The sequence below is a fragment of the Radiomyces spectabilis genome (assembly GCF_025331425.1).
Source record: "Radiomyces spectabilis strain NRRL 2753 chromosome Unknown BYT42scaffold_5, whole genome shotgun sequence".
Lineage (NCBI taxonomy): Eukaryota > Fungi > Mucoromycota > Mucoromycetes > Mucorales > Radiomycetaceae > Radiomyces > Radiomyces spectabilis.
Window position 1 is genome coordinate 1,201,931 of NW_026251930.1, and position 24,651 is coordinate 1,226,581.

The following is a 24,651-nucleotide window of genomic DNA, read 5'->3' on the forward strand; positions in this document are numbered from 1 at the left end:
TTATTATTATTTTGTCATCGTCGATCGTCTATGTAATCCTCGAATCCCTCATCTTCTTCACTTTCGTACACAGAATCCCTCTCTTCATCAGAATCTTCATCGGTCGTTTCATCCTCATCCGTAGAATCATTATGCCCAAGGCGTAACCGTCCAAATGTGGCGCTGTAGCACATCATAGTACAATAAAATTTTAAACGAGCATTAGATCTTTTGTATCCCTTTGCTGGTTTTCGTTTGCCATTACCTTAGTTCATTCGCTTCATCGTCGTTGCCTGCCTCTGATTGGATACCTTCCATTTGTTTCTTCATGTTCTCCTCCTGGATGCATAAGGTAAGTGTCGTAATTTCCTTTTCCAACATCTGTCAAGTGAAGACCATACCTTTATTTGCTGAAGTTGAAGTTCTTGAAGACGAACCGATTCATCCAGGCCCATCATGCGCACGCGCGTCTAGCAAATATTGATTTCCACGTAAGAATGGCAGGTGCTGTGAATTCGGAGTGAAAGAGCTCCCAATTTTATTTTACCTGTTGTTGTCCGGTGCTACCTTCGCTGGTCTCTTTGGTCGATGTAGAGCTTTGAGTGTGCAAACCTGAGTCGAGTTGTTTTGCTTTGGCATTGGCGGAATCGACGGTTTTTTGTCGAATGTCGGGACGCTGATATTCGTCCTCGTTGGCGTCAGTGCTTAGCAACTTTTCGATTCGAGCATTGACGTCTTTGAGTTTGGCGCCTTTGTCGGGTAAGGTTTGAAGCAATGATCTTGTGAAGAGTCTAGTTCAGCCGATGCAAAATCTACCTTGTAGTCTCATTTGTGAAAAAACTTACGGATTGTCGAGCATGCGACGGTTGCGGTCTCGGAGTTCCGCAAGTTCGGTGCGGTTCAAGTCTTCGAGGGGACGGGCCGGGGAAGAGGAAGAGAATCCGTCCAATAGACGATTGCTCGGTTGTCTTTGCGATCGAGTCGTCGATCTAGTTTGATTCTTTCCACTCATCAATGTCAAAAGAAAACATGCATAGGTAAAAGGAAAAAGCGGCCGCAGCAGACAAAAAAATATTGAAAAAGGCGGGGTCCCCCAAGTGACGTGCAAATTCCGAACAACACTGGACTCCAAACGCACTTTTGACAACAACTGCACCATCCCTCTCCATGATTTCATGCTACTGGAAGCTACGATCGACTTGTATAATAACAATTTCGTGTATTGTCAAGTGTTGTGAAGTTTGACCATTCATTCATTAGCTTATAATGAGTGTTTTTCGTGAAAGGCGTGGAAGGGACCAACTACCTAATTTGGTAAAAAAGATTTCAACTGGGCCCTTGATGCATGAACACCCCCCAACGTTGGTATGCGGCATCCATTGGGCTTACTTTATCACAAGACATAGGAGAGATATGCAATAATTGCACGGTAGACAAACTTCTCTTCAGTTTACAAAATAGACGCTTTTTTTTCTCTCTTTTTCTCGTTATAACCGAAAAGGATACGATACACTCTTGGACATGAGATTAAGTTGGGCATACATTGATTGCATCAAGCTACCCTTTCGGCAGCGGTTAACTAGGATGATAGATATTACTGCGTGCTTTGTTTTTTTTTTTCAACTGATTGCTAATTAAAGAGGGTAGGTGCTTCAGAAAGGCATCATTATTAGGCTATTGGTCGACGATATGTATTCGCGGAGTGAGCCATCCGTTGCAAAGGGTATGCGATTATTGGGTGTCACAGATGAGTTGGGGGGTTTGGCTGCTTTTTTTGTTGCGTTGTTTTAGGGCTCCGATTATAAAATTGTTTATTGCGACGACTTTGGAGAGAAACCAGCTAATTCCTATTCTCGTTCAATTCATTGTTCATACGCCATGGAGGAACCCGCCCGCCGAGTATTAAGTATACAGTCCCATATGGTAATTTACATTTGCAGAAAGTTATAGTCAAACGATTGAAGCTGAATTATGCTAATGCTCGAACCTGCGGGTCATGCTTGACAGGTCTCCGGCTATTGTGGTAAGATGAATAAACCAAATGACCCGTGACGTAATGTGGCAAGCCAAGCAGTTTGTGTAAACTGGTGTATAGGCAACAAAGCGGCATGCTTTCCGCTTCAAACGCTCGGATTTGACGTCGATATTCTCAACACCGTCCAGTTTTCGAACCACACAGGTAATAACAGTGGCTGAGCCAAGTAGAACCATTTGTTTAAAACTATGTGGTATGATATAGGATATCCTTCTTGGACCGGCAAAAAACTGACAGCGGATGATGTGCAAGAGTTATTTGATGGACTGGAGAAAAACGGATTAATCAACGATTATACACATGTGTTGACGGGTAAAGACAAAGAGACTGTGACGTTGAAAGAGTCACGGTGGATTAACGAAAGTGTGCTTCGGTAGGGTATATTGGTAACTTTGCCATTTTGGAAAGAATTGAAGAGATGGTAAAGAAGTTGAAAACCAAGAATCCGTCGTTGTTGTATGTTTGCGATACTGTCATGGGCGATGGCGGTTGTTTATATGTGGCACCGGAGATTGTGCCATTGTACCGTCAAATTATGCATATTGCAGATTTGGTCACACCGAATCAATTCGAAGCCGAGTAAGGTTCTTTTTTTTTATCTCACGATTTTTTTGTATAATTACAAATGCACATCCGCGGCTTTCTTTTCATTTTTCTGACACATGGGGAATCCAACACAGAACACTGGCGGAAGTGAAAATTGATTCACTAGCCTCTGCCTGCCAGGCTGCAGAACAATTGCATACGTTTGGTTGTCCGCGAGTGGTCATTACTTCAATGGCTGTTCCATTATCCGATATTCCGGCCGACATCCGTCTTCCCACCTCTTCCGAAGATTCACTTTATTGTTTAACCAGCGAGAAAACCTCTCATGGTTTAGAACAGCATATTATTGCCTTTCCCACCTACACTGGCTATTTCACCGGAACAGGTGATCTCTTTTCCGCTCTCATGGTCGCTCGTTTACAGCAAGCCAACGAAACTGGAGCTTCGTTGGCTACCGCTGCATTGCAAGTAGTGTCTTCGGTCAATGCCGTAACCAAGAAGACCTGGTTATACCAACGGAAATATGTCAACATTACCAGTCATGGTGAAGCCGATCTCATCGAACAGAAACCCAATGCCCCGGACCTTATTCGTCGATGTGAATTGCGTATTGTCCAAGGAAAGCCCGAGATAGAAGACCCCTCCTTAATAGGCCAAGGTGTCATCAAAATGACTAGATTGTAAAAAGTAAAGAATCCCGCAAGATCCACTTGGCAATAACACACAAAAAAAAGAGACATTAATTTTATTCGTTCCGAACCAATCATTTTTTTTTCTCACCTCTCTTTTTTTGGCCCCGGCTTTTGCCGTTTTTGGCTTTTTTTTTTTTTTTTTTTTTGGTTGGTTGGTTGCATTTATCCAGTTATTACATAAATCGCCATGGCATTGTTGCCATTGACAGTGCAAGATGATCAAGTGCATCATGATCAGAGACGAATCAAGTGGATGAGTATCCGACGTGCCAAGATCATCATTCCTGTAGCATTGCTGTGTGTGCTTTCATTGGTGTTGGTGTCATTCAGTGGACTTTCGATGACTCCATTGAAGGAACCTTCTCATTCCGCGGATGACAAACTCAAGGCTGAACTATTGCTCCTACTTCAGGATAACCCACTTGTGGTATTCTCTAAAACGTATTGTCCGTAAGTATTCTATCATACTGTTACAAAAGAAATCCTTCTTTTGTTTTAACTTGATAGGGAGAGTCGGGGAATTGAAAGTAACTTATCAAGCAAATATTATTATTTTTTTCTTGCACGTTCATAGGTACTCGAAAAAAGCCAAAGCGATACTGGATTCGTTCACTCTCAAGGAACCATACAAAGTGGTGGAAGTAGATTTACGGGGTAAGAAAAAATGAACTCCACCGATTCCGTGGGTTAAACAATATACCTTTATAAATTGACGTCATTTTTCTAGACGACGCGGATCAAGTCAAGCAACGATTGGGCAGCTTGTCCGGCCGATACACCTTCCCCAATATATTTGTCAATGAAAAAAGTATAGGCGGAGCGGCGGAGTTGCAGGAAATGAATAGCCATGGAGAACTCCACCAATTGCTGTTGCGATCTCATTTAATATGAAGCAGCGTTTCAGCTTAAAACTGGCGTACCTGAAACCAGTAACTGAACTAAAAAGATCCCGGGTGCCTTTGTTTTACTCCGCATTCCTGGGTGCTATATAAATTACAAAGACGATCGCCTTTTTGTTTTGTTTTTGTTTTTTTCTTCACTTGTAAATCATTTTTACTTTCCAACTTTAAAATATCTTTTTTCGACAGAATGATGTGGCCCAAGCGTCGATTATCTATCCAACTTCTTGAACCTATACTGTTCTTGGGCGCCAATCAGGAAGCAGCTCCTGTCCTCCGCGGCAATGTTATTGTCCACTCCCACCGTAGCTGCACCCTTAAAAAGTTGTCGTTGCGTTTTGATGGACAACTGACGACCCAATCTGTTGAGAGTAAGTATTTTTGCAGCAAACACCATCAATAAAAATTGAGTACCAGATGATTAACGACTTGGTTCCTTTTCACTTTAAAATAGATATCAACGATATTCGATTAAAAAAGGATTGCCAGAAATCGGTGGCGCAACAAGATTTAGTGCTGCATCCTTCGTCGGCTCGCAGCGCGGCGCCCTTGTTGTTGCATGTGGGCACCACTTGTTTTGCCTTTGAAATGCAGTTACCCGAAGGTCTTCCGGAATCCATCGATTGTCAACAAGCCAAAGTCCGTTACAACCTCACCGCGTCCATGACTTACCGTTCCACATCGAGTTTATCCGACACTAGCGAAGATTGCACGCAAGCCGTTCAGTTGGCCCGACTTCCCTTTGAAGGGTCGCTGACGGGTGACAATTACTCCGACACCATCGATTCCAGAAAACACTATGCTTCTTGCTGTCAATACCACGTCATTATCGACAGCAAGGCCGTCGCCCTCGGGGACAATTTACCCATCAGTATCCGAATTGCGCCAATTGTGCAAAACATGCGTATCAAGAACGTTTATTTACAACTATTGGAACGTCGACAAGTGCTTAACCGCGAAGAAGTCATGAAGACCAGCCAGTCATGCCATCTTCTCCACCCTTCCAAGGACGCTTCCTCGATCGCTTCGTCACCATTACCGACCGACGACCTCGATAAGCCATGGCAAGCCACCATGTACTACAAAATCCCCAGAGACGCTGATGGCTTGGTCCATTCCACTTCGACGTATCCCGAGTTCTCCGTCAGCCATTTACTGTTCGTGTCCATGCTCGTCAGTTTCCCGGCCTTGACCCAGAACAACAACATTCGTCGTGTCCAGCATACTATCACGTTTCAGACCCCCATCGATTTGTTGAGTCGAAATATTGGTCAACTTGGCGACAAGGACTATGTCAAACTGCCGCTGTATGGAGATTGCAAGTCAGCCGGAGAAAGAATTGACATGTTCGATAACAGTATTCATGCCGACCATCCTCCCGCATACGATGATGTGGTCATGACAGCATAAAACCTATGTTTTTTTTCCCATTCTGTATATTTTTCACAGAATTGCCTTGATGGTGATTTTCTGTTGTAAACAGTATTCTCATCTTAGTCTTGTATATACATATTATTGATGGACAATATACCCCCTCTCAACCATGTCATTCGTATTTCCGCATGCCTTTTTTTCTTTTTCTTTTTGACTTACCTCTCCACAATAAGGACATTTCCCAAATAAAATATTGAAACTTCGTGTTGTATTTGGATTGGACCGCAACCACTATGAAATAGTTGAAATGTTATGACTGACCTTGAACCGAATTTTTTCAGACATCCTTACCTCGTATAGACAGGATGGATGAAAGCCGCGGTTGCATTGCTCGTTGGCACAAATCACATCCGGAGTTTGCGCAGCTTGTCCACCGTGTTGGAGCTTGTAAGCATAACAAATAGCGCATTCCGTATCACCGGATGCGCCTTGACTGTCTTGACTAGTAGGATGTTGTCCCGGTAATTGGAGTACTTTACACAAATTCTGAAAAGGACGTTCCTCAGAGTCCCTAATACAAAATTAATTCCATGTAACCACCTTGCCGTCTTTTTCATCTCTACTTGGGTTACGTACCATTGATCCAAGGCTGAATGCCATTTTTCTTTCAGTGACGCCACGCGTTTCACATTACCAAAGAATCGAACTTTCGGCACCTGCCGCGGATGCTGTGGGTCAATTTCCAGGTGAAGGGAACAGTGGTGACCCAACGCGATTCTGCGCCACATGTCCTTTCGCGTGGGATGGTCAGGATCCAGAATACGGGTCATGGTATCCAATTCATCCATACAATCAAACAGATCCTGGTAAACATGAATCACCGACTGTATGTTTTCCACAATCGTGGTGAGACTGGTTCCTGACGTCGCAGCTGCATCCAATGTTCCCGGAAGATCCGCTGAAGCTGTCGCAGGCGTCACAGGGTAATTGTGCGGAATGGTCAGTCGTACGATATGCGAACGCTCTCTGTCATCGCTATTAAAAAAAAAAGTCCAATAAGTAATTTTTACACTCTTATGCCCAGATCAAGCGGATCGAGGGTGGGGACGTACAGGATCTCCAAGTCAATTTTATCCATGGTATCACTCATGCTTTGAATAGTATGATATCCAACGCGCTTCAGTTCCGCAACGAGAATGCTGTAGTGATTGGAAGATAGAGAATGGGCGGTCATGGACGACGCCACTATGCGCTCGTCATGCTCCTGGAAAAAGAGTTGAGCGGCAACGCTGTGGTAACGCTTGTTTCATCAGCTTACGAGAATATTCTTTAGCTCGGTAAGAAACAAGGTCAGATCGTCCGACTGATCGAGCATGCGCTGGATTTGCTCAGTATGATGGCGCAGAATATGCTGCATTCTGGGACTCGTATACAGCGTGCCTCGACTGGTAGGATCGGTGAGATCAGGTAACCGAACATCTATAATGTGATCCTCGCCCTACGAACGTGATGCATACGTTATTCTCTTGGAACCCCCTTGCTTGCTGTGAGCCAACACGTACATTGACAGTAATGAATCCTTGAAATGCCAATCCACTGTCGTCGACAGGGATCATTAGAGGAAATGCAGCATGGTGCATATTGAACGGTTACTGCAGCGGAGAAACAAAAATAGAAAGGAAAAAAAAAAAAGTCGACGCGCCTCGAGACGCCTCCAATTTTTTGAACGCGATTTGTTTTTTCTTTTTTACGCTTGTTCTCTTGACCGCGCCACCTTCTAATTCGCACACACACACACACACACATACGCGCAAACAAAATCACATACCATCATGACCAGCCAAGTAGCCAAGCCTAGAAGTATGACGGCCGGTGCACGTAATGTGCTTCGATCCAACGATTCCGCCAGTTTGTGGAATTGTACCCTGTCACCAGGTACGACAATGATCAGCGTCAACCACCGATTCTCTCTCATGTCACAATACTCACTGATTCACTATGATTGCGACACTAGGTTGGACACAAGATGAATCCGAAATTCTACGTAAAGCGCTCATCAAGTTTGGTATTGGCAACTGGGCGAAAATCATTGAAAGCGGATGTTTGCCTGGTAAAACCAATGCACAGATGAATCTCCAATTGCAACGATTACTTGGCCAACAGAGTACAGCAGGTAAAATAGAAATACCATGATGCTGCAGTATTCGCTGAATCGTATGACTGACGACGGTAACATAGAATTTGCCGGGTTACATATCGATCCCAAAGTGATTGGTGTACGAAACTCAAAGATTCAAGGCCCTCACATCAAACGAAAGAACAACTGTATTGTCAACACGGGCGGCAAATTATCTCGAGAAGAACTTCGAAAACGATTGATCAAAAATAAGGAAACGTAAGACACCCCTCTTGGGATAACGACACTCCAAGTGATTCACGCCTGTGACTGACCCCCATCCCTTAGATACGAACTGCCGGAATCGGAATGGAAACATATCGAGTTGCCAAAGACCGAAGATGTAAGAGAGCAAAAACCCGATTTCTCATTAACCCTGCTGATTTATCATATCTATTTGTAGCCTTTACTGCTGCTTGAATCTAAACGAGAAGATTTGCGTCGATTAAGGAAAGAATTGGAAAACGTACAAGAAAAGATTCAAAAGATGCGCACAGTGCAACCGGATCGTATGGAGAAACTAAAGGTACCGTCAGCACATTATTGAATTTAATCCACATTCTTCTTCTCTAAACACGTCTGTGAATTTCTTGTGTAGACGGAGGTAACAGAATCACCGTCTCCGGCACGGTCGGCGACCCCGGTGAAGGAGGAGGATGAGGATATGGAAGACTTGGTGGAAGACGAGGAGGTTATTAATACCGCCACTTCTTCTCCTGCCGTCCCCAATACGGACGAAGATTTGGCCATGGCCATTGCGCTACAAAATGAGGAGGACAGTGTCGGTCTCGGTCTCCCAGAACCCTCCCTGGATGACGAGACAGATGATGATGATGATGGTGAATATCAAGTCAAAAAGAGAAAAATCACTAAATCCTCGAGAAACAGTAGCAAATAAAATCTGATAAACGTGCATCCTATTCAACGACCTTGCTGTATTGTTGCATAATTTTTTGTGAGCATACATTTGTTAATGCAACGCAACGCAACTCATGTTTTATTGAGGGGGGAACGGTGTGTCATCTATCATCAATCACTAGTATCCATGGTATCTTGCTTTTTTTGCTTTTGCTGCGCTTTCCATTCTCGGATTTTCTCTTGCAATTCCGTAGCTGCAATTCGAAAAGAAAAATAATAAAGGCCATTAGCTTTCCTGTCACCCAAAGGATCCGCTTTCCTTTTTTTTTAGTTACCTGGTTCCACCATCTCCATACTCAATGGAGCACGGTTGAAAGGATCGCGTGTATCACCCAGTAAGTGGGCACGGATTGTACTGCGATCCACAATCACACCAGACGTTGGCAAAAGTACTGGATCCTCCATCAGGGTAAAGAAGATGGGATCTATCATGAATATTAGACGCGGATGAGTTTTCATACACATGGTTAGACTTTATGGCTGCTCATTATCTTACCCAAGTATTCGTCCGGCACATCGCCCAATTCTTCCTCCTCTTCCACACCGAGTTTAATCGCTTCCTCTACGCGATTGACAAACTGTTCCAGAGCGGCAATATGATCCTGGTGTTTTAATCCATGCTTGGACAAAATCGAAGCCGCTTTGGAGAAATACTCTTTGCGATAAGAACGTCCATCCCGCGCCACCGCTTCGATAAACGTCGTGGTATTCAGGTTGAGATAAATGTCAATGATATCGGATAACAATGTTCGTGGTCGGAAATGATACTTTTCTCTGTTCTTCACCTATTTTTTTTTTTCATATCATGACATGAGTCTCCTGTGACTTTTTGTGTCGTGATCCTGGTACCCCCCCCCCCCATAATACCAAAAGAAAAAAATTTACCTTGAGTTCCGTGCATTTCGGACCCACCAATTGTGATAAATTGTAATCCAACATGGCAGCTAAGCGGTCCACAATCTCATTCACCAGGAACGGCATCACCACTTCAGAGGTCAAGTATTTCAGCATGCGCACCGTTTCGTTACCGAGCGCAACATAGGATTGAGCTTGACGTTCCAAAGAGACCAAGGTCCCTTCACGTTCTTGCCGTTGTTGCTAAGCCAATCCATATGAGAACGAAACCAGCTAGATCTTCGTTTCTCGATTCTCAAAGACTTACCTGTGGTTGCGCGGCCCAAGCGGCTGCATCGTCCATTTCCGTTTGAATCTGATGGATTTCCGACAGTTTGCTCAAACTTTCGTCCAATAGATACGTCACATCGCTCATCAACATGTTCACAAAGCGCGTGAACAGTTCTTGATTCCTAAAGGGAAAATCGATTCAATGGATCCAGCTCACGTTGCCCTTGTCCTTGATCACTTACTGGCTCTCCTCTCTTAGTTTGGCACGATGTGTAGGATGATTCCAAATCGTTTTCATGACGTGACTGATATTGTAACGGATATTAAACTTGTCATAAAACTGTGAACTGGCACCTGTCTGCTCCACCTCTTTTTTTTATTTTTATAATCACTTGTGTCAGTAAAAAGATTGTATGAAACCACATGACGTACTTACCAACGTAAAAAATCATGAGCGAAGGCACCAAATGAGCTAGAGCCAGAGGATGCGAATTCAGCATATTTTCCAACTCTCCAGGAACGCCCTTGGCAATAGGGAAAGTAAAGAAGAAAAGGATCTGCAAACATATGAAAGGATGAGCACTCTAATCGGTGGAAAACGTACGGTATCCGCCTTGGGTTACCTCGACAAACTTGGCTTTCAGGTACGGATTCTTGATGTAGTTGGTGTTGCGTAAAAAGGTAATGATGAAAATGACCAGTTCATCGTGAGGATTTTGTCGCATGACTTGAGTCTCGTAGCCGAACCTGTTCAACGCCCGTTCATCAATATCTATTGTATATAGCAAAAGCCATGATCTCCGCATCTCACTTACTTTCCAACGAAAATAAAAAATTCGGTAATGTCTTCGACGATCCATTCAGGTAACATGGCGAATGCTTCGGGAATGTCCTTGGAAAGAGGCAATTTTACCATTTCCCAAGGATGCCGACCGTTTGGATCCACCATGCGGATTAGCCATGCCATCACCAGATTGTAAAATCGCATGATATGCGTCAACAACTGTGGATCCATCAACATGGACTCCAGCGCCAGCTTATGCGTAGTCATCAAATCCAATTTCGCCTACAAGTAACAAGCTCAGTTAACATCACATTGCCGACAAAACAAGATCGATCCTTGTTCGCGTGTCTGTGTGTGTATGTACCTTGAGTCTTTTGGCAACGAAATCTTGCATCATGCCTTGCGGTGTCTTTGGACAGGCAGTCATCAGCACGATGATTTTTTTTTTGCTTTTTTTTTTCTATTTGACTTACATTGGCTAATCGGCTGGCTTCTTCTTCGTATCGAGTGCACTGCTTTTTTAACTCGCTGTATTCTCGCATAAATTCGTTGTAGTTGACAAACGAGCGGATCGGACCATAATGCAAAAACGTCAATGTCAAGTAAAAGATCTCTGTAATGAAGCTGTGAGCTATTTTATAAAAATGAGGGGAAAATTTAGCAACACTGGGTCGTGATCCGCGATTGGATGGTCATTGGATACTTTACATGAAGTAGAGGATTGGTCTTTGTAATATTCATCCGATTGCTCTTTGGTAGCATTGATTTTGGTGGTTTCCATCACATCGATGCGATGGCTCGTGCGAAAGTAGTGAGGATCAATTTTATCAATCTAGAAAAGATACGAAATTCTGATGAATTCCGTTGACCCTAGAAAAAAACGAACTGCAAGACGGCGGTCCCAGACGTCATCCTACCTTGGAAGCGCGAACATCAAGGAAAGGTTCACAAAAATCAAGTAATACGGCGGTAATGTTGTGCATGAATCCATCCGAAGCTACCGTCGTGGGATCCACTTGCATTTGGGCACGTTTATCGTTCAAACGCAAGATGTGGGCAAAGTAAGAAAGCATGTGCTCGCGCGCCTTAGGACTCGATCGCACAATGTTGTTGGTCATTCCGAATAAAGAACGCTAAACAGAGCAAAAATGAGTAGCCATTCAATGTGCCTTGACTGAGGATTGGGACCTACCTGCAAATTATTCACGCTTCCGCGCAGTCCGGTTTTAGAAAACTCAATGTCAGCATCATTGCGGGTCTCGGAATTCTGAAACGATCGTTCCGCAACTTTGGGCTAGAATGAACAAGGTAAATGAAAAAACCCACGGCTGGTAAACAATTCAATCAAGAAGCTTACCGCTGAATCTGGATAACCGGAAAGTTTATAGAATGGACCTAATAATGACACATCCTCCAAATTACGAGGAGTAGCATCGGCAGGATCGAATCGAGGCATACTCGGCAACTAAAAAGCAGGGACCATGGTTAATTTCGATAATCATACGTGTTGATGCATCAAAGTTACGTACAGCAGCTGCTACCGATTTGTTCTCACATAACAACATCAAGGACTAATCAAAAAAAGGGTCAACACAGAACATATCAGAACCATGGTGGAAAAAAGGGTAGGAATCCTTCTGTACCTGGAGATAAGGCTTGAAGTCATCGAGAATGTTGCATTGAGCGATATTCTTTGAGATGGTTTCCAAGGCTGGGCCAAGAATCTATCGAGGGAAACGAATTAAATATGTGTGATGCCGACATTCAGAGAGAAAAATGGGGAAAACCTACCACATCGAGACCATCGTCTTCGAAGCGGGCCACGAGCTCAGACAAATAATGAACGGGCAATCCCTGAGTTGAATCTGGCTCGGCCATCAGTCTTGGTATCAACTGCTCAGGGCCATAGGGACCGCCACTAGAAAAGGATCCAAGCAGAGCTCAGTAGCTGATGTGATATACATATTTCTTGACGAACTGACTCACTTGACTGATTGAGGAAACATGTCGGGCATTTGAAGAATAAGGCCAGAATATGAGATGATCAAGGCTTTGATGTCGTCTAGCACGCTCAGGCGTTCATCCAACACTTTCTTGTCGAGATTCTGATGCATGGTATCTTGTTATTCAATGCCGGAGGAATAATATCAGTAGCACAAGATCATGGTTACCTTACTTCTTGTCACGGTGTTTTTGCGAATATCATGGGCCTGTTTCCAGCAATTCAAAAGGTAATCAAAATGAGGCACCGATAAATCCTTGGTAATATCCTGAGGAAGCTCATCATGCGATTCATTGGGATCAAGGGATAATCGAGCCACCAACGCACGGTCCAACAACTCGCGAGTCAGTTTGTGTGGATTTGGCACTAGGTCCAATCATCACACCTGTAAGCCTATTTTCATCCCGCCTTGTTTTGATCCAATGATTCGGTTTCGCTTACCATTTTCTTCATTTAATTCACGAGCGAGTTCCTGCAAATACACACAGCGTCCCTGCTTATAAATGGCTTCTGGCTTTTTTTCCCGCCAGAAATCAGAAAAGTGGATGCGTGAGGGGTGATTCTCCAGAGAATGTCCTTTTGCAACAAGCTTACGTTTAATGTGATTTGTAATATGCGTGAGATGACATCGTTCTGCCAATCCTCAAAGGATTTGGCAGGTTTGACGGTCGCAATGGATTGTGAGCTAGGGCTGCTGGTAGGAGAAGTAATGGATGGCGAGGAGGGTTTGTTTGGTGTAGCAACCGGGGCAGGAGGTGTAGAAGGAGCGACGGCAGGTTTCACAGAAGATGATTTCTAAAGAGAATGACGATCCTTTGAGTTAGTGGGTGTGGTTTCGGCTCTTTTTAAGAAAAACAAGAAAGGGCCTCTCTCGATACAGCGGTTGAGTAAACGAATAGCCGCCATTGGCAATATCATGATTTGAGAGATGTCGTGTTGCTGTTCTGCGGTAATCGCTGTATAAAGTTGTTTTAAGAAATGGTGACTCACCTGGAGTGTCGCTTTAGGTACCAGTGATTCTTCGAGAGAAGGAAGAGGTTGTAAATTAGGTTTTTCTGTCGAAGAAGACAAGGGCAAACTGGTTTGTTCTTGTTGCGCGCGTCGTTTCTGTTCCTCGGCCTGTTGCTGAAGTTTCGCAACACGTTTTAATCGGATCTAACAAAAACAAATAACCATGGGTGAGCCATAATGTCAACTTTTGCAAAGCTGAAAGAGAAAAGACTATATATTTTTTACGTACTTGATCCGCTTCGGAAAGTGACTCTTGATGGTCCATGGTTGGAAAAAAAAATCGAGAATACAAAAAGAGTTGAAAATGGCAGAGAAAGCAAAAAAGTAATCTCATGCCATTCGAGTTCGGCGTGACGCGCCTGACGTCATGTGCTCATTCTAATAACGGTGGGGCAGAAGTGCCTTATTTTTTTCTCTTTTATTGACTTCCCCGATCGATGAAATTGATAGGACTTACGGGAGGCATTGCCTCAGGTACGAGTGCCGTACGAACAAAGCTGACCGATTGGATTAAATGGTGTGTGCATGAATCGTAGGGAAATCGACGGTATCTCGTATGCTGAGAGACCAGCAGTTGCCCATCATCGATGCCGACTTGATTGCCCGACAGGTGGTCGAACCGGGAAGAAAAGCGAATCGTCTTGTTCGACAGCATTTTGGCGACGACGTGTTTCTGCCGGATGGCCATTTGGATCGAGCGAAACTGGGAGACATTATTTTTCGGGATCCTCAGAAACGCCAAGTTCTGAATCGATGCATTCATCCTTATGTGAAACTGGAAATCCTCAAACAAGCCGTTTTGCACTGGTTAAAAGGCGCCGATATGGTGATTTTTGATGTACCTCTCTTGCTGGAAGCTGGGTTGGACAAGTTTATGGGTACCACCGTCGTGGTCTTTTGGTAAAAACGAAATCAGATGCGGTGGCGGACTTATACAGCATGATTTAATGCGACCCCTCCTATAGTTCAGATGTGCTGCAGTTGCAACGACTCATCAAACGCGATGGACTATCGGAAGAACAAGCGAATCAACGCATTACAGCCCAGATGCCCATGCATGAAAAAGTGGCTCGAGCCGATATCGTTTTGGATAACTCGAGCGATTTACCACAGTTAGAGATCCAAGTGAAAAATATGGTCAAGAAACTTCGTCCTTCGACTGTCACCTGGTTTCTCGAGTACGCCGGCCCTCCCGCAGCCTTTGCCATCTCCGTTGTAGCTTTCAAAACTTATGCACCATACCTCATCCGCTTTGTGATGAACTACGTATCTCCCTCACCACACTGAGGTCTCCATTGAATGCATACATTAGGTGTGATTGTTTATTATATTTCTAGGCAGGGTGATTTTCGATAGTAGGCGAGACGGGTTGAAAGGATCGACGAATGTACATAGTAAATTCATATTCCAGATCTTTGTGTGTTTGCAATCCTCGCGGGACTTCCTGTTCGACGTAGGCTTCCATTTCTTCGTGAGAGGCGAGCCGGTAATCGGTTTCGTTGATCTCGGGGAAAAAAGTGTCACAGTCAACTTTGGATTTGACGCGGGTCAGCAGAATGTGAGTGCAGGTGGCATGCTTGATAGCCAATCGATACATTTGTGCTCCACCAATAACAAAGCAACGCGGATGTTGTTGAGGATCCACTGCAGCAAATGCTTCTTCCAGTGAACTTACCAAAAGCGTTGACGGCTGTTGAGCATTAGCCAGTTGTCTACAAGATCCGTCAAGAATTAGATCCTTTCTCCATGAGAAGCGATAAGTGGCTTACAGATCATAAGTGGGGTTTCGAGAGACGACAATGTTGAATCGTTCGGATAAGGGACGGAATTTTGGAGGAATGGATTCCCAAGTGACGCGACCCATAATAACCGCGTTTTGTGGTGTGGTTTGGTTGCTTGGAAACTCTTTGGGCACATGCATAGTGACATGTTTAAAAAAGGCCATATCCTTGGGAATGCGCCAAGGGAGGGTACTCAGCATGCCAATGCCCAGTTCCTCCGTAGCAGCAACCACCAATCCAAAGTTTGTCATAACGAGGTACGAATTGGGGGGACGAACTTTTTTTTGCTTAGTTCAAAGGAATCGTATCGTCATTGGTTTCCTCGATTTTTTTTATTTTTTGACACTGGTCCGGTCGGACTGGCTGATACGATTGGACCAATCAAACAAGCTCAGCGACATGAACATTGACCGAGAAACCAACAAAAGTTGGCTCTTCTCGTCGAATGAGCGAACAATCACCGGGCTGCAGCAGTTGAGTTCTATGGCTTCGACACTGGGAATCACCATTTTTACATTTGTTTAGTGGACGCTTGAAGAATGTAGGATAAAAGAGCATGTGTATCTACAGTGAGGCTGGGCATCGAGTTGTGAAACTCCAATTTGGACGACATTTTGGTAAACAAGAGTCCCTATGTCATGCAGCGGTGACTCATCCTCATATCAGGGAAATAACAACTGAGAGATTGAACGATGGCAAGTGAGAGATCTTTTTTTTCTGGATGTCAATTTTATTTTTGTCAGCCAAAAAAATAAGGGGGAAATCATAATAAAACAAGCTCCACGATATAAAAAAAGAAGAGTCCTTCAGAAAAAAAAAAAGAAGCAGGAGTTTAAACAAAACCCGAGGTCATTTTCCAGTAAGACCAATCGGCTTGAAGCAGTTGGTTGGAATAGGTTTGCAAATCGCATACTTCCGGTGTTGCTGAAGGAGACAGTGTGAAATCACGACCAAAATCCAAGGGTGGAGGCGAAGTCATGAGGGGCGGAGTCATGGAGGCCGTCAATGAGGAAGGGGTCAAAGACGGAGCAATGACAATTTTGCAAGCGAGTTCGGGCGCCTGCGCAATGAGTTCGAGAAGAGCTTGCTTGAACGCTTCATGATTGCCCTGCAATGTGTGAAGTTTCGAAGAGGTGGCTTGTTTGTCTTCGGTAAAGTCGCCACAACGGACCCACTGATGATCGATGCCGATGCGCCACATGGAAAACGCTAAATAGGGTTCGACGAGGTCCATGTCCAGTTGTCCTACCATGCTGCCTGTTTCAGGTTGCCATTGTTGACTGAGTCGTAACTCCTTGATGGCCTCGAATTTCATGTGAATCCGGAAATGGTTGTTGTTCGATACCACTTGCCAAATAAATTGACGTTCCGACGCATCGCCATAGCAAAATAGATGCCATTGATAAGCCGCTTCCGGCAACCCGTGAGCAAACCGGATCCAACTACCAATCCGGAGCATTTGAGCAGGAATAACAAGCATTCCACTGGATTGCCCCATGGTTGTCGCATTACTCATTGGCAATGCAAATTGATTTTCTTTTTTTGGATTGCAGAAAAAAAAACAGAGGTTAGAAAAGCTCGGTGAGGCGCGAAAATGTTGAAGGTTACCTTGACTATTGAGGCCCGGGGTGGGCAAGGGCATAGCTTGCAAGACCGGCTGAAGATGGGCGGTAGGTAGGTGCTGCAAGTCGGAAGGAGGCGAGTAATTGGAGAGGATGGAAGGAGCAATGGGTTTGTGGGCCACGGTCGTGGATGAATTGACAGCCTCCTGGGTCGGTGGCTGAACCCCGCCGGAGGCAGTGGTTGGTCGTGCTTCCAGTTTGCGCTTCTTGGCCCGACGGTTTTGGAACCAGATTTGGACAGTGCGAGTGGAAACGCCCAGAGTCTGGGCCAGTCGATAACGGATATCCGCATCCGGTAACTCATTATCGGCAAACGATTCAAGAAGTATTTTCAATTGATGCGGTTTTAAATGGGTTCGTTTCCGACTGGAAGCGGTCGGACGGTCGAAAGGCCGAGCATGCGTGGAAAACGGTCGTGCAATGTGTGCTTGATTTTTTACATTCATGGTTCTTTTTTTTTGAAAACAATAAACAAGAAGGAGGAGCTTTTTTGGAATGGAGGTTGCTTGTACAAATGTCGGGGAAGAAAAAAAAACACAGAGAACAAATTGAGCAATCAAAAAGATATCAATGGAGGAGGAATAAAACAACAAAATAATCAAAGGGAATGAAATGGGAAGGGGTTGCTTTTTATTGAGGGTCAATAAACAGAGCCGTGAGCCAGCACGACGAGAAGGATATAGAAGGAAAGAAAAAAGATTTGGAGGTTAAAGATAAAAAAGAAAGCAAGAAAGCAAGTGGGATAACGCCTGTTAAAATACGATTTCACCTTCCCACTGGCTTTGCTTGGACCTTTTTTTCCAGGCTATTTTTTTTTTCAAAGGCAGACTGTAAATTGCCTGGTTACACCACAGCTTCCAAGAGGGGCTTCTTTCCCTTTCCAACCCCGCCGTTGCCTCGTGACATGGACCAACAGCCTTTAACACTGTTTACACACACCAAGCCATCTCGGATAAAGAAAATCTCTTATTCAAACCCTCTGTCATGGGAAATTTTCTAGCAAGGAGTAGAATCTTTTGGGCAACTGGTCTTAAACTGGTATAAACTCGGGTTGACATGCATACATGAAAAAAAGGCACGTTGCCTGCACATGCTTTTTTCCCGAGCATCTCCGTCGCATCAAGTAAAAAAAAAAAAAAAAATAGCCAAGCCTATCCCTGAAAGACGAAAAGGAAAAAAAAAACAACATCAACAACAGCAAAAAAGACGGAGAGACAAAGAAAAATAGTCCTTGTTTTTTCTTTCATGTGTCGATGATGCGACTATGCAGCCCAACGTTTTCTTGGATACCTTTTTCCGTTGCCAAGATTTTTTTCTCAGAAAGTCGATCCAGAAGCCTAATTATCTTCCAAAGTTCTATTTGATTGATGACGGTGCCACAATGATATCACTTGGAATGGAGACTGAAGCTCTCTCTCTACATTAAGCAAAGCCACCTTTGCCTAGACAGATTGACAAACAGGCAGGTGAGAGCATAGTTTATTTTCCATTAGTCCATTTTCCCAACCAACTTTTTTCTGGCGAACTGTAACGAATGAAAAAAAAAGCCTAGGCTGGGAAAGCTTGTGACAGGGATGAACGGTCTCTGTTTGTCTGCACGCAGTAAGCAGTAGCACGCAGTAAAATAAATAGATTGACTGACTGTATGTATGTGCCATGATCACACCATCGATTTGGTTCCGCGGATTCACATCGTCGATAACATATCGATGGGTCAATCAACCAAGGCGTTTTATCATGCTCTGAAGAGGATGAAACAAGAATAACAAAAAAAAAGGTCCATTCCATGGACTTGCTACAGTTTAGATAAACAAAAACCCTAGCAACTGGTAGCATATGAGGAAACTTTATCCAAACGTGCACTGGAGCGTTCTGCCTTTTAAACACAATGTCATTTTACGTTACAGAACAGACAATAGCTTCATTGGACCCTGATGGGGGTTTAGCTCCGACAGAATGGGCGACAACTCTAGTTTGTAGGCTCTACGCTGTAGTCTACTGACTGAATAAGATTGCCTCCTCTTTTTTGGGGCCCCATCAACCGCCTCGACGTGTTTAAACAATGCTTGTTCAGTATTCGATTTGTCAGCTTGTCAAAGTCAAATCATCTTCTTGACAATACATCTACACAGAATGGCCGCTTGCGCACCGTGTCACAAAAATGCTTGGCTCCGTATGCGATTCTTTTGCGTTCAAAAAAAAAAAAGTCGACAGACGCACAAGCCAGCTCGGCTTTCTCTCGTGTCGTGCCAATAATTTTTTTTTTCATCTACTGAATTCATGGGAGATCCAAAAAAAAAAAAAAATCGTGTCCTCTATTTCATTGTCCTCCATGTTTATCAGTGAAGGAGGATGGGGCAGCCATTCCAAGTCTAGTCTTCCCGCTGCAAAAAATTGCTCGCAAAGGGAACCAATCAATTTGAGGAACAGCGTCCAATGGGAATGCCTCATTTTTGTCCTTAAAATGATTCGATGGACAAAAAGGATCTCGATTTTCTATGGATTCCCTTTTTTTAAGTGGGTGGTTTCTTTTTTCTTTCGAACATTCAACGTTCGACCGAGATGAAGCGCGTCAATTCCGTGCATGCGTTTTCGGTTGACAAAGAAAAGAGGGTTCAAGGTATTAAAAAAAAAAAAAAAACGGCCCACATCCACTGGTGTTATATGCATTGTTTGTCCAACCCTGTAAAATAGAAAAAGTAGGCTCAGATCCATCCGTGGTTGCACAAAAAAAAGAACTCTATTCGGGTCCGAGACCATCTGCTTTTTACACCGTCCACATTGAACGACAAGGCATCCCCGCTGTGGCTCACCACCCATCCCATGAGCACGGTGATGTAACCTCTTGGAAGGACCCGTTGACCCAAATAGACGAAAATCCCTTTTCGGATAATAAGGAACCTGCCGTAATAGTCAATGATATGCATGAAAAGCATAGGCATCATCGTATTGACGAAGAAGACGACGACGATGAATTTGATTGGAACGAAGATCCCGACCAGCCACGGCCTCGACGACGCAAAACGGCACGACAAAAATTTCACGAAGTGATGCAACGACCATGCTGCTGGCATTTTTTGTCTCCGTTTATGAAGCGATTTATTATTGCTGTCACCGGGTCCATTGTTTTCCTGGGCATTGCCATTTCCTCGTACGTTTTTCTTCCGCCGCCTACCTCGGGCGAACGTGAACAGCCCGAATTTAAAAATGTCCGAAGCAATGTTGAATGCTGGATGCTGTGGGCAGCCTTCATGTGGCATATCGGCTGGCTCACTACCATGGTTGTCGAACTCGTCCCGTCCGCCGTCTCCCTGTGGACCAAGGTTTGCAAAGGCCGAAGGTCAGAACATGTAAAAACTCGTCTAGAGGTAGGCCTCGCCTGAAAAAATTAGCCGCTCACACAATGATTCATTGCGATGACGCTTTTTTTTCTAGTACTATATGAGCCTCAAACGGTATCTGACCATTCTGTTAATTGCGGCTTGGAATTGGGGTTCGTGGGCTTTTTTGTTGGATGTTCCTTTTCCGGTAAATCTATACAAAAATAATGACAAATGGTCTCCGTTTAATGACAATGAAATACCCCGCTTCTTCTAGTCAGTAACCCAGCAACCGTATTCCCTCGTCATTTGCAACATCTTTTCCTGTCTCTTTTTCACGGCATGTTTTCTGTTTGTGCAAAAGCTGATCATCCAAATCATCGGTAGGTTGCTTCGCCTTGCTACGATGCATAGAAAAATGATATATTGATGGCGAACAATGAAACCAATATGTGACAATGCCGGGTTATTAGCCACCCGATTTCATCGATCCGCCTATGAAGACCGTATCCGCGAAAGCAAATACGCCCTTAAAAGTAAGTGTGGCCAAAATTAACTTGATGCCCTGTTGGCTTTTTCTTGTTATTATTATTATTATTACTATTTTTATGAGCTCATCGAACATGAGGTTAGTTCTTGACTCCCTAAGTCAGTCTGAAGTTCGTCGAACCAGGCCTGATAGTCGGGTGCCCCTGCGTCCATTCCGAAGTGCAGCGGCAACACGAGGTACGACGCCGCCGGACGTTGTCTCCTTGGCCGATGATCCGCCAGGAGCAAGTGCGGATGGGAATATCAACAACGATAGTGCACGGTTGCCGAGACACAACAGTACCACTGACATTTTCAGTCAGTTGCAAAAACGATTCCAGCATATCGTTCTGACCGATCAACCAAATGTGCACGGAAAAATTGAAAAGGCCAAAGTTGATGTGAACTCTACAATGTTTGCCAAAAAGGTGGCAAAAAAGTTGTTTTATTCCTTGGCTTACCCTCACGGCGTACCTTATGGCGGCGAGGATCCTAAAAGGTGTTTGGACGTGCACGATTTTCGTCCGTATTTTTCTTCTGATGAAGAAGCCGAAAAAGCATTTGCCGTGTTCGATAACGACGGCAATGGGAATCTGACACGCCGCGAATTTCGGGACACGGTGCTTCACATTTACAAGGAACGCAAAGCACTGGCTCAGTCGTTGCGCGATACTGGTCAAGCCTTGGGAAAGATCGATGCCATGCTGTTGCTGATCAGTATTATTGCCAATATCTTTATATGTCTAGCCATCTTTCAAGTCGATGTGTGGCATTCGCTTGTTCCGTTGGGTTCATGCCTGTTGGCGCTGACATTTGTGTTTGGCAACACGGCGAAAAACACTTTTGAAAGTATCCTTTTCGTGTTTGTCACGCACCCGTACGATGCAGGCGATTATGTGCTGATTGATGGACAGTACCTTTTGGTCCACAATCTCGGCCTCATGGGCACCGTGTTTATTCGCGCCGATGGGCAAATGGTGTACGCGCCGACGACGGTATTGATGACCAAACTGATTACCAATGTGCGACGATCCGGCGATATGGGCGAAACCATTACGCTTACCATCGATTTCCGTACACCCACCGAGCAATTGTATATACTGAAAGAACGTATCACTGATTGGGTAAACTGTCAATCGCGCGATTTTGCCCCTGGGTTTGATCTGCGTGTGGCCGACATTGTAGATGTGAACCAGCTGATCCTGACCCTGTGGCTGCCTCACAAGGGCAACTGGCAGGAAATCGGTAAACGCCATCAACGCAAGACACGGTTCATGATTGCCCTCAAAGATATCATGACCCAACTCGGCATCCGTTACGAATTACCCGCCCAGAGATTTACCACCACCTCCTCCTCCCACGTTGCGCTTCCGTTCGGTGAAAAGCAGCAGGCTGCAGTAGAACCGAAACCGCAATCATTTGCGCTCTGATGTTGCATAGATTTAACTCGTCTTTGGACTCCCCATCATCTAAACCATTTCATATTGTGCATGGTATCCGCATCAGCGTGATTTTCTTCCAATGATTTCTAATTACATGTATTTTATCAGGCCCTGAAAGCAGCCATCCATTTAGTCAAAAGAACCCAGCTAACGAACCCAAGAACTCACGCAGATGCTTCTTGGTACTTTGGGTTTCGACAAGTGATTGTTTATTTTGTAAATTAAAAAGTACTCCAGCGACAAAAAAAAAAAAAAAAAAAAAAAAGGGCAAGAGCTGGAGCATGGCCTGTATTTGTATGCACGTCTACCATGTTACTTGCTGTGATCGCCCCAACAACATGTGACACTGCGGTTGAGAAAGGTGCCACCATTTACCACAGTCCTTTTGGCTCAAAACAACCTGATTTCTCAACAAAAAAGAATTCGATTCGTTGAACATGCAGTGTGGCCTAAAATGTAACATGGTGAAAAGGTTGGAAGACCGAGTAATATGCTTGGGGTGAGGAATGGCAACAGAAAGACAAAGCAGTACAAGACAAGATTGTAACCAGCTATAAAAAGGACATGCAATGTTCGACTGGGATTTATTTTTACAACAAAGTCAAGAAAGGAACCTGTGGGTAATCCAACAAGTAAGAAGGATCAAGGAAGTGACGCACAACCGGTTGATCCGCTGGTACGTAAAAAGAATTATCATAGTTGAACGTTGGTTTCATCAAATGTGTCGTGGACCTTGTTTAAAAGAAAGTTCATGCCACATCGCACTTGTGTGAACATTGTATTGATTTCGCATGATAAAGAAAAAATAAAATGTATAGGAGAATGCGTGGTTTAAACATATGCTACATCTATGGAAGTAAGAATTGAAAGAGTGAAGTCTGTTTTGGTTCAAATGCGAAATGATAAAAGAAGAGAATGGGGTGTTATTTCGAGACTGGTCGGGTCGCTGGGTCTTGAGACAAGTCGCTTGCGGCCGCGACAAGAAACCAGTCAGGTAAGAGGGTATGGACATGCGGTCGCAGCAATCGGTAGCAACCGATGAGGGTGGCGGTCACGACGCCGGCGGTCATGGCAATTTCTTTATGGCTTTGCCAAATGTCATACAATGGATTAATGGGACAGTTCTTTTGGATGCGTACATGGGACCATGTTTGACAGCATAGGTAGATACTGGCGGCGCCGAGGGAAATTGCACATTTGCCTTGAGTCAAATTCAGCTCGGCCGCGCGGCGTGAAACGCAGATCGCGGCTGGTAGGATGAGCGGAGGCAATTCCATGGTGCTACACCAACGTTGCAAGCACTCTTCGATATTGACGGTGCGTAAGCCGACCGTGGATGTCTTTAGTAATTTGAGCACCAGGCGATAATAGGCCCCAATTTCTTGCTTGCGGACATTGGCTGCGGTACAAATTTCGGCAAAGGTGCGAGGGTCGTTGTGTTTTCGACAAAGCACGTACAAGATGCTGACAAGGATGTGCTTACATTTGCGGTTGGGGTGGCGATTCTTCATTTCTTTCATTTGGCGGATTTGCAAGTAGTGACGACAGGTTTCCTCCTACACATGAAAGAGAGCAAAACCATGCTGCTTGATTGATGTGATATTGGCTGGAAAAAGAAAAAACACTTACCCATAAATCATCGGAAAGGTTGATGGTACGATGCCATTGCATCTGACGCACGTGGTCGGCAATATCTCTCTTTGTTTCATCCAGGCAAGAAGAAGAAGAAGCACTGGAAGATTTACGTCGAGGATGGTGGGTCAGAGAGAGCTGAGCCGACGGTCGTCGCAGCAACGAGTCATCCGAATCCCTCGTTTCATCATCATCCTGCGTTTCTGCGTTGGTAGCCTCTGTAAGCGATACATCGGTATGCTGTTGCTTTGGAAAAGAAGACGTACAAAATGCAACAGCGATATGCTCATTGTTATAAGAAAAAAAGGAAGATGCTCGTCGTCGTTGCGGCGGGATCACGGTCTCTTCTGGCTTGGGGATCGCAGGCCTCGTAAATAATGGGCCGACATGCGTTGTGCTTGGTGGCGAAGGGTATGCATCGTTGTGCTGTTGTTGGTGTTGCTGCTGCGGGACACGCGGCGGCATGTCATGGTGAAGTGATAATGGCGGCAGATCAGGAAGGTAGCCGTGATGATTCGTTTCCAAGCCAGTGGCATGTAATAAGCAATGAATCGATGGTAAAGTGATTCTTGAAGTCATGCTTGGTACAGAGGTACATAAAAATAAGGGACAATTGTTACAGCTAAGAGTGAATCAATCCAAAAATAACAAAAGGAATCTCAGTGGCTGCAAAACAAGGTAGCCATTACGTAGTGCTAGAAGTGGATTTGGCTCAGACAGAACTTTTTCCCAAATCGAGGTTTTCGGCCGATTTCGTATAACGTTCACCATGGCCATTCATGTGT

At 44.5% G+C, this 24,651-nt stretch overlaps 13 protein-coding genes across 13 annotated transcripts; 6 read left to right on the forward strand and 7 right to left on the reverse strand.

Moving 5' to 3' along the window:
• Nucleotides 1-46: 46 nt before the first annotated feature.
• BYT42DRAFT_300294 (uncharacterized protein) lies at nucleotides 47-1,064 on the reverse strand. The gene is made up of 4 exons (XM_051562909.1): nucleotides 825-1,064; nucleotides 527-758; nucleotides 245-449; nucleotides 47-162 (listed from the first exon to the last, which is right to left on the reverse strand). The coding sequence occupies exons 1-3, from the start codon at nucleotides 989-991 to the stop codon at nucleotides 306-308; spliced, it is 543 nt and encodes a 180-aa protein (XP_051424577.1). The 5' UTR covers nucleotides 992-1,064; the 3' UTR covers nucleotides 47-162; nucleotides 245-305.
• Nucleotides 1,065-2,432: 1,368 nt separating this feature from the next.
• Nucleotides 2,433-3,244, forward strand: BYT42DRAFT_494994 (pyridoxal kinase; the record flags this gene model as incomplete). The annotated part of the gene is made up of 2 exons (XM_051564331.1): nucleotides 2,433-2,593; nucleotides 2,695-3,244. The coding sequence occupies 2 exons, from the start codon at nucleotides 2,433-2,435 to the stop codon at nucleotides 3,242-3,244; spliced, it is 711 nt and encodes a 236-aa protein (XP_051424578.1).
• Nucleotides 3,245-3,670: 426 nt separating this feature from the next.
• BYT42DRAFT_467256 (thioredoxin-like protein) lies at nucleotides 3,671-4,122 on the forward strand (the record flags this gene model as incomplete). The annotated part of the gene is made up of 3 exons (XM_051563525.1): nucleotides 3,671-3,702; nucleotides 3,827-3,906; nucleotides 3,980-4,122. Coding segments are annotated over 3 exons (255 nt in total), but the record flags the coding sequence as incomplete, so codon positions are not given.
• A 219-nt stretch (nucleotides 4,123-4,341) lies between these two features.
• Nucleotides 4,342-5,561, forward strand: BYT42DRAFT_545210 (uncharacterized protein; the record flags this gene model as incomplete). Its single annotated transcript, XM_051565802.1, has 2 exons — nucleotides 4,342-4,522; nucleotides 4,606-5,561. The coding sequence occupies 2 exons, from the start codon at nucleotides 4,342-4,344 to the stop codon at nucleotides 5,559-5,561; spliced, it is 1,137 nt and encodes a 378-aa protein (XP_051424580.1).
• Nucleotides 5,562-5,612: 51 nt separating this feature from the next.
• BYT42DRAFT_300402 (WD-repeat region-domain-containing protein) lies at nucleotides 5,613-7,217 on the reverse strand. The gene is made up of 6 exons (XM_051562911.1): nucleotides 7,088-7,217; nucleotides 6,844-7,023; nucleotides 6,638-6,789; nucleotides 6,162-6,560; nucleotides 5,877-6,096; nucleotides 5,613-5,816 (listed from the first exon to the last, which is right to left on the reverse strand). The coding sequence occupies exons 1-6, from the start codon at nucleotides 7,163-7,165 to the stop codon at nucleotides 5,664-5,666; spliced, it is 1,182 nt and encodes a 393-aa protein (XP_051424581.1). The 5' UTR covers nucleotides 7,166-7,217; the 3' UTR covers nucleotides 5,613-5,663.
• Nucleotides 7,218-7,357: 140 nt separating this feature from the next.
• BYT42DRAFT_613089 (uncharacterized protein) lies at nucleotides 7,358-8,599 on the forward strand (the record flags this gene model as incomplete). Its single annotated transcript, XM_051571701.1, has 6 exons — nucleotides 7,358-7,460; nucleotides 7,540-7,698; nucleotides 7,764-7,920; nucleotides 7,990-8,044; nucleotides 8,105-8,227; nucleotides 8,300-8,599. 6 exons carry the CDS (start codon nucleotides 7,358-7,360, stop codon nucleotides 8,597-8,599), a joined length of 897 nt encoding a protein of 298 aa, XP_051424582.1.
• A 287-nt stretch (nucleotides 8,600-8,886) lies between these two features.
• Nucleotides 8,887-12,543, reverse strand: BYT42DRAFT_593203 (ubiquitin elongating factor core-domain-containing protein; the record flags this gene model as incomplete). The annotated part of the gene is made up of 18 exons (XM_051570679.1): nucleotides 8,887-9,044; nucleotides 9,116-9,404; nucleotides 9,505-9,717; nucleotides 9,782-9,926; nucleotides 9,987-10,113; nucleotides 10,181-10,301; nucleotides 10,368-10,491; nucleotides 10,560-10,810; nucleotides 10,893-10,937; nucleotides 11,002-11,159; nucleotides 11,237-11,360; nucleotides 11,446-11,661; nucleotides 11,721-11,822; nucleotides 11,886-11,993; nucleotides 12,058-12,099; nucleotides 12,172-12,252; nucleotides 12,320-12,446; nucleotides 12,515-12,543. The coding sequence occupies 18 exons, from the start codon at nucleotides 12,541-12,543 to the stop codon at nucleotides 8,887-8,889; spliced, it is 2,460 nt and encodes an 819-aa protein (XP_051424583.1).
• A 1,429-nt stretch (nucleotides 12,544-13,972) lies between these two features.
• BYT42DRAFT_531074 (dephospho-CoA kinase) lies at nucleotides 13,973-14,933 on the forward strand. The gene is made up of 3 exons (XM_051565411.1): nucleotides 13,973-14,015; nucleotides 14,078-14,441; nucleotides 14,507-14,933. The coding sequence occupies exons 1-3, from the start codon at nucleotides 13,979-13,981 to the stop codon at nucleotides 14,826-14,828; spliced, it is 723 nt and encodes a 240-aa protein (XP_051424584.1). The 5' UTR covers nucleotides 13,973-13,978; the 3' UTR covers nucleotides 14,829-14,933.
• Nucleotides 14,660-16,070, reverse strand: BYT42DRAFT_300580 (dihydrofolate reductase-like domain-containing protein). Its single transcript, XM_051562912.1, has 2 exons — nucleotides 15,311-16,070; nucleotides 14,660-15,253 (listed from the first exon to the last, which is right to left on the reverse strand). Exons 1-2 carry the CDS (start codon nucleotides 15,571-15,573, stop codon nucleotides 14,875-14,877), a joined length of 642 nt encoding a protein of 213 aa, XP_051424585.1. The 5' UTR covers nucleotides 15,574-16,070; the 3' UTR covers nucleotides 14,660-14,874.
• Nucleotides 16,071-16,154: 84 nt separating this feature from the next.
• On the reverse strand, nucleotides 16,155-17,390 carry BYT42DRAFT_545216 (uncharacterized protein; the record flags this gene model as incomplete). The annotated part of the gene is made up of 2 exons (XM_051565803.1): nucleotides 16,155-16,858; nucleotides 16,931-17,390. 2 exons carry the CDS (start codon nucleotides 17,388-17,390, stop codon nucleotides 16,155-16,157), a joined length of 1,164 nt encoding a protein of 387 aa, XP_051424586.1.
• A 2,475-nt stretch (nucleotides 17,391-19,865) lies between these two features.
• Nucleotides 19,866-22,222, forward strand: BYT42DRAFT_613094 (uncharacterized protein; the record flags this gene model as incomplete). Its single annotated transcript, XM_051571702.1, has 5 exons — nucleotides 19,866-20,312; nucleotides 20,380-20,472; nucleotides 20,542-20,647; nucleotides 20,738-20,800; nucleotides 20,898-22,222. 5 exons carry the CDS (start codon nucleotides 19,866-19,868, stop codon nucleotides 22,220-22,222), a joined length of 2,034 nt encoding a protein of 677 aa, XP_051424587.1.
• Nucleotides 22,223-23,082: 860 nt separating this feature from the next.
• Nucleotides 23,083-23,910, reverse strand: BYT42DRAFT_300742 (uncharacterized protein). Its single transcript, XM_051562913.1, has one exon. The coding sequence runs from the start codon at nucleotides 23,752-23,754 to the stop codon at nucleotides 23,158-23,160; it is 597 nt and encodes a 198-aa protein (XP_051424588.1). The 5' UTR covers nucleotides 23,755-23,910; the 3' UTR covers nucleotides 23,083-23,157.
• On the reverse strand, nucleotides 23,519-24,621 carry BYT42DRAFT_300841 (uncharacterized protein). The gene is made up of 2 exons (XM_051562915.1): nucleotides 23,864-24,621; nucleotides 23,519-23,817 (listed from the first exon to the last, which is right to left on the reverse strand). The coding sequence occupies exons 1-2, from the start codon at nucleotides 24,443-24,445 to the stop codon at nucleotides 23,791-23,793; spliced, it is 609 nt and encodes a 202-aa protein (XP_051424589.1). The 5' UTR covers nucleotides 24,446-24,621; the 3' UTR covers nucleotides 23,519-23,790.
• Between the last annotated feature and the right edge of the window lie 30 nt (nucleotides 24,622-24,651).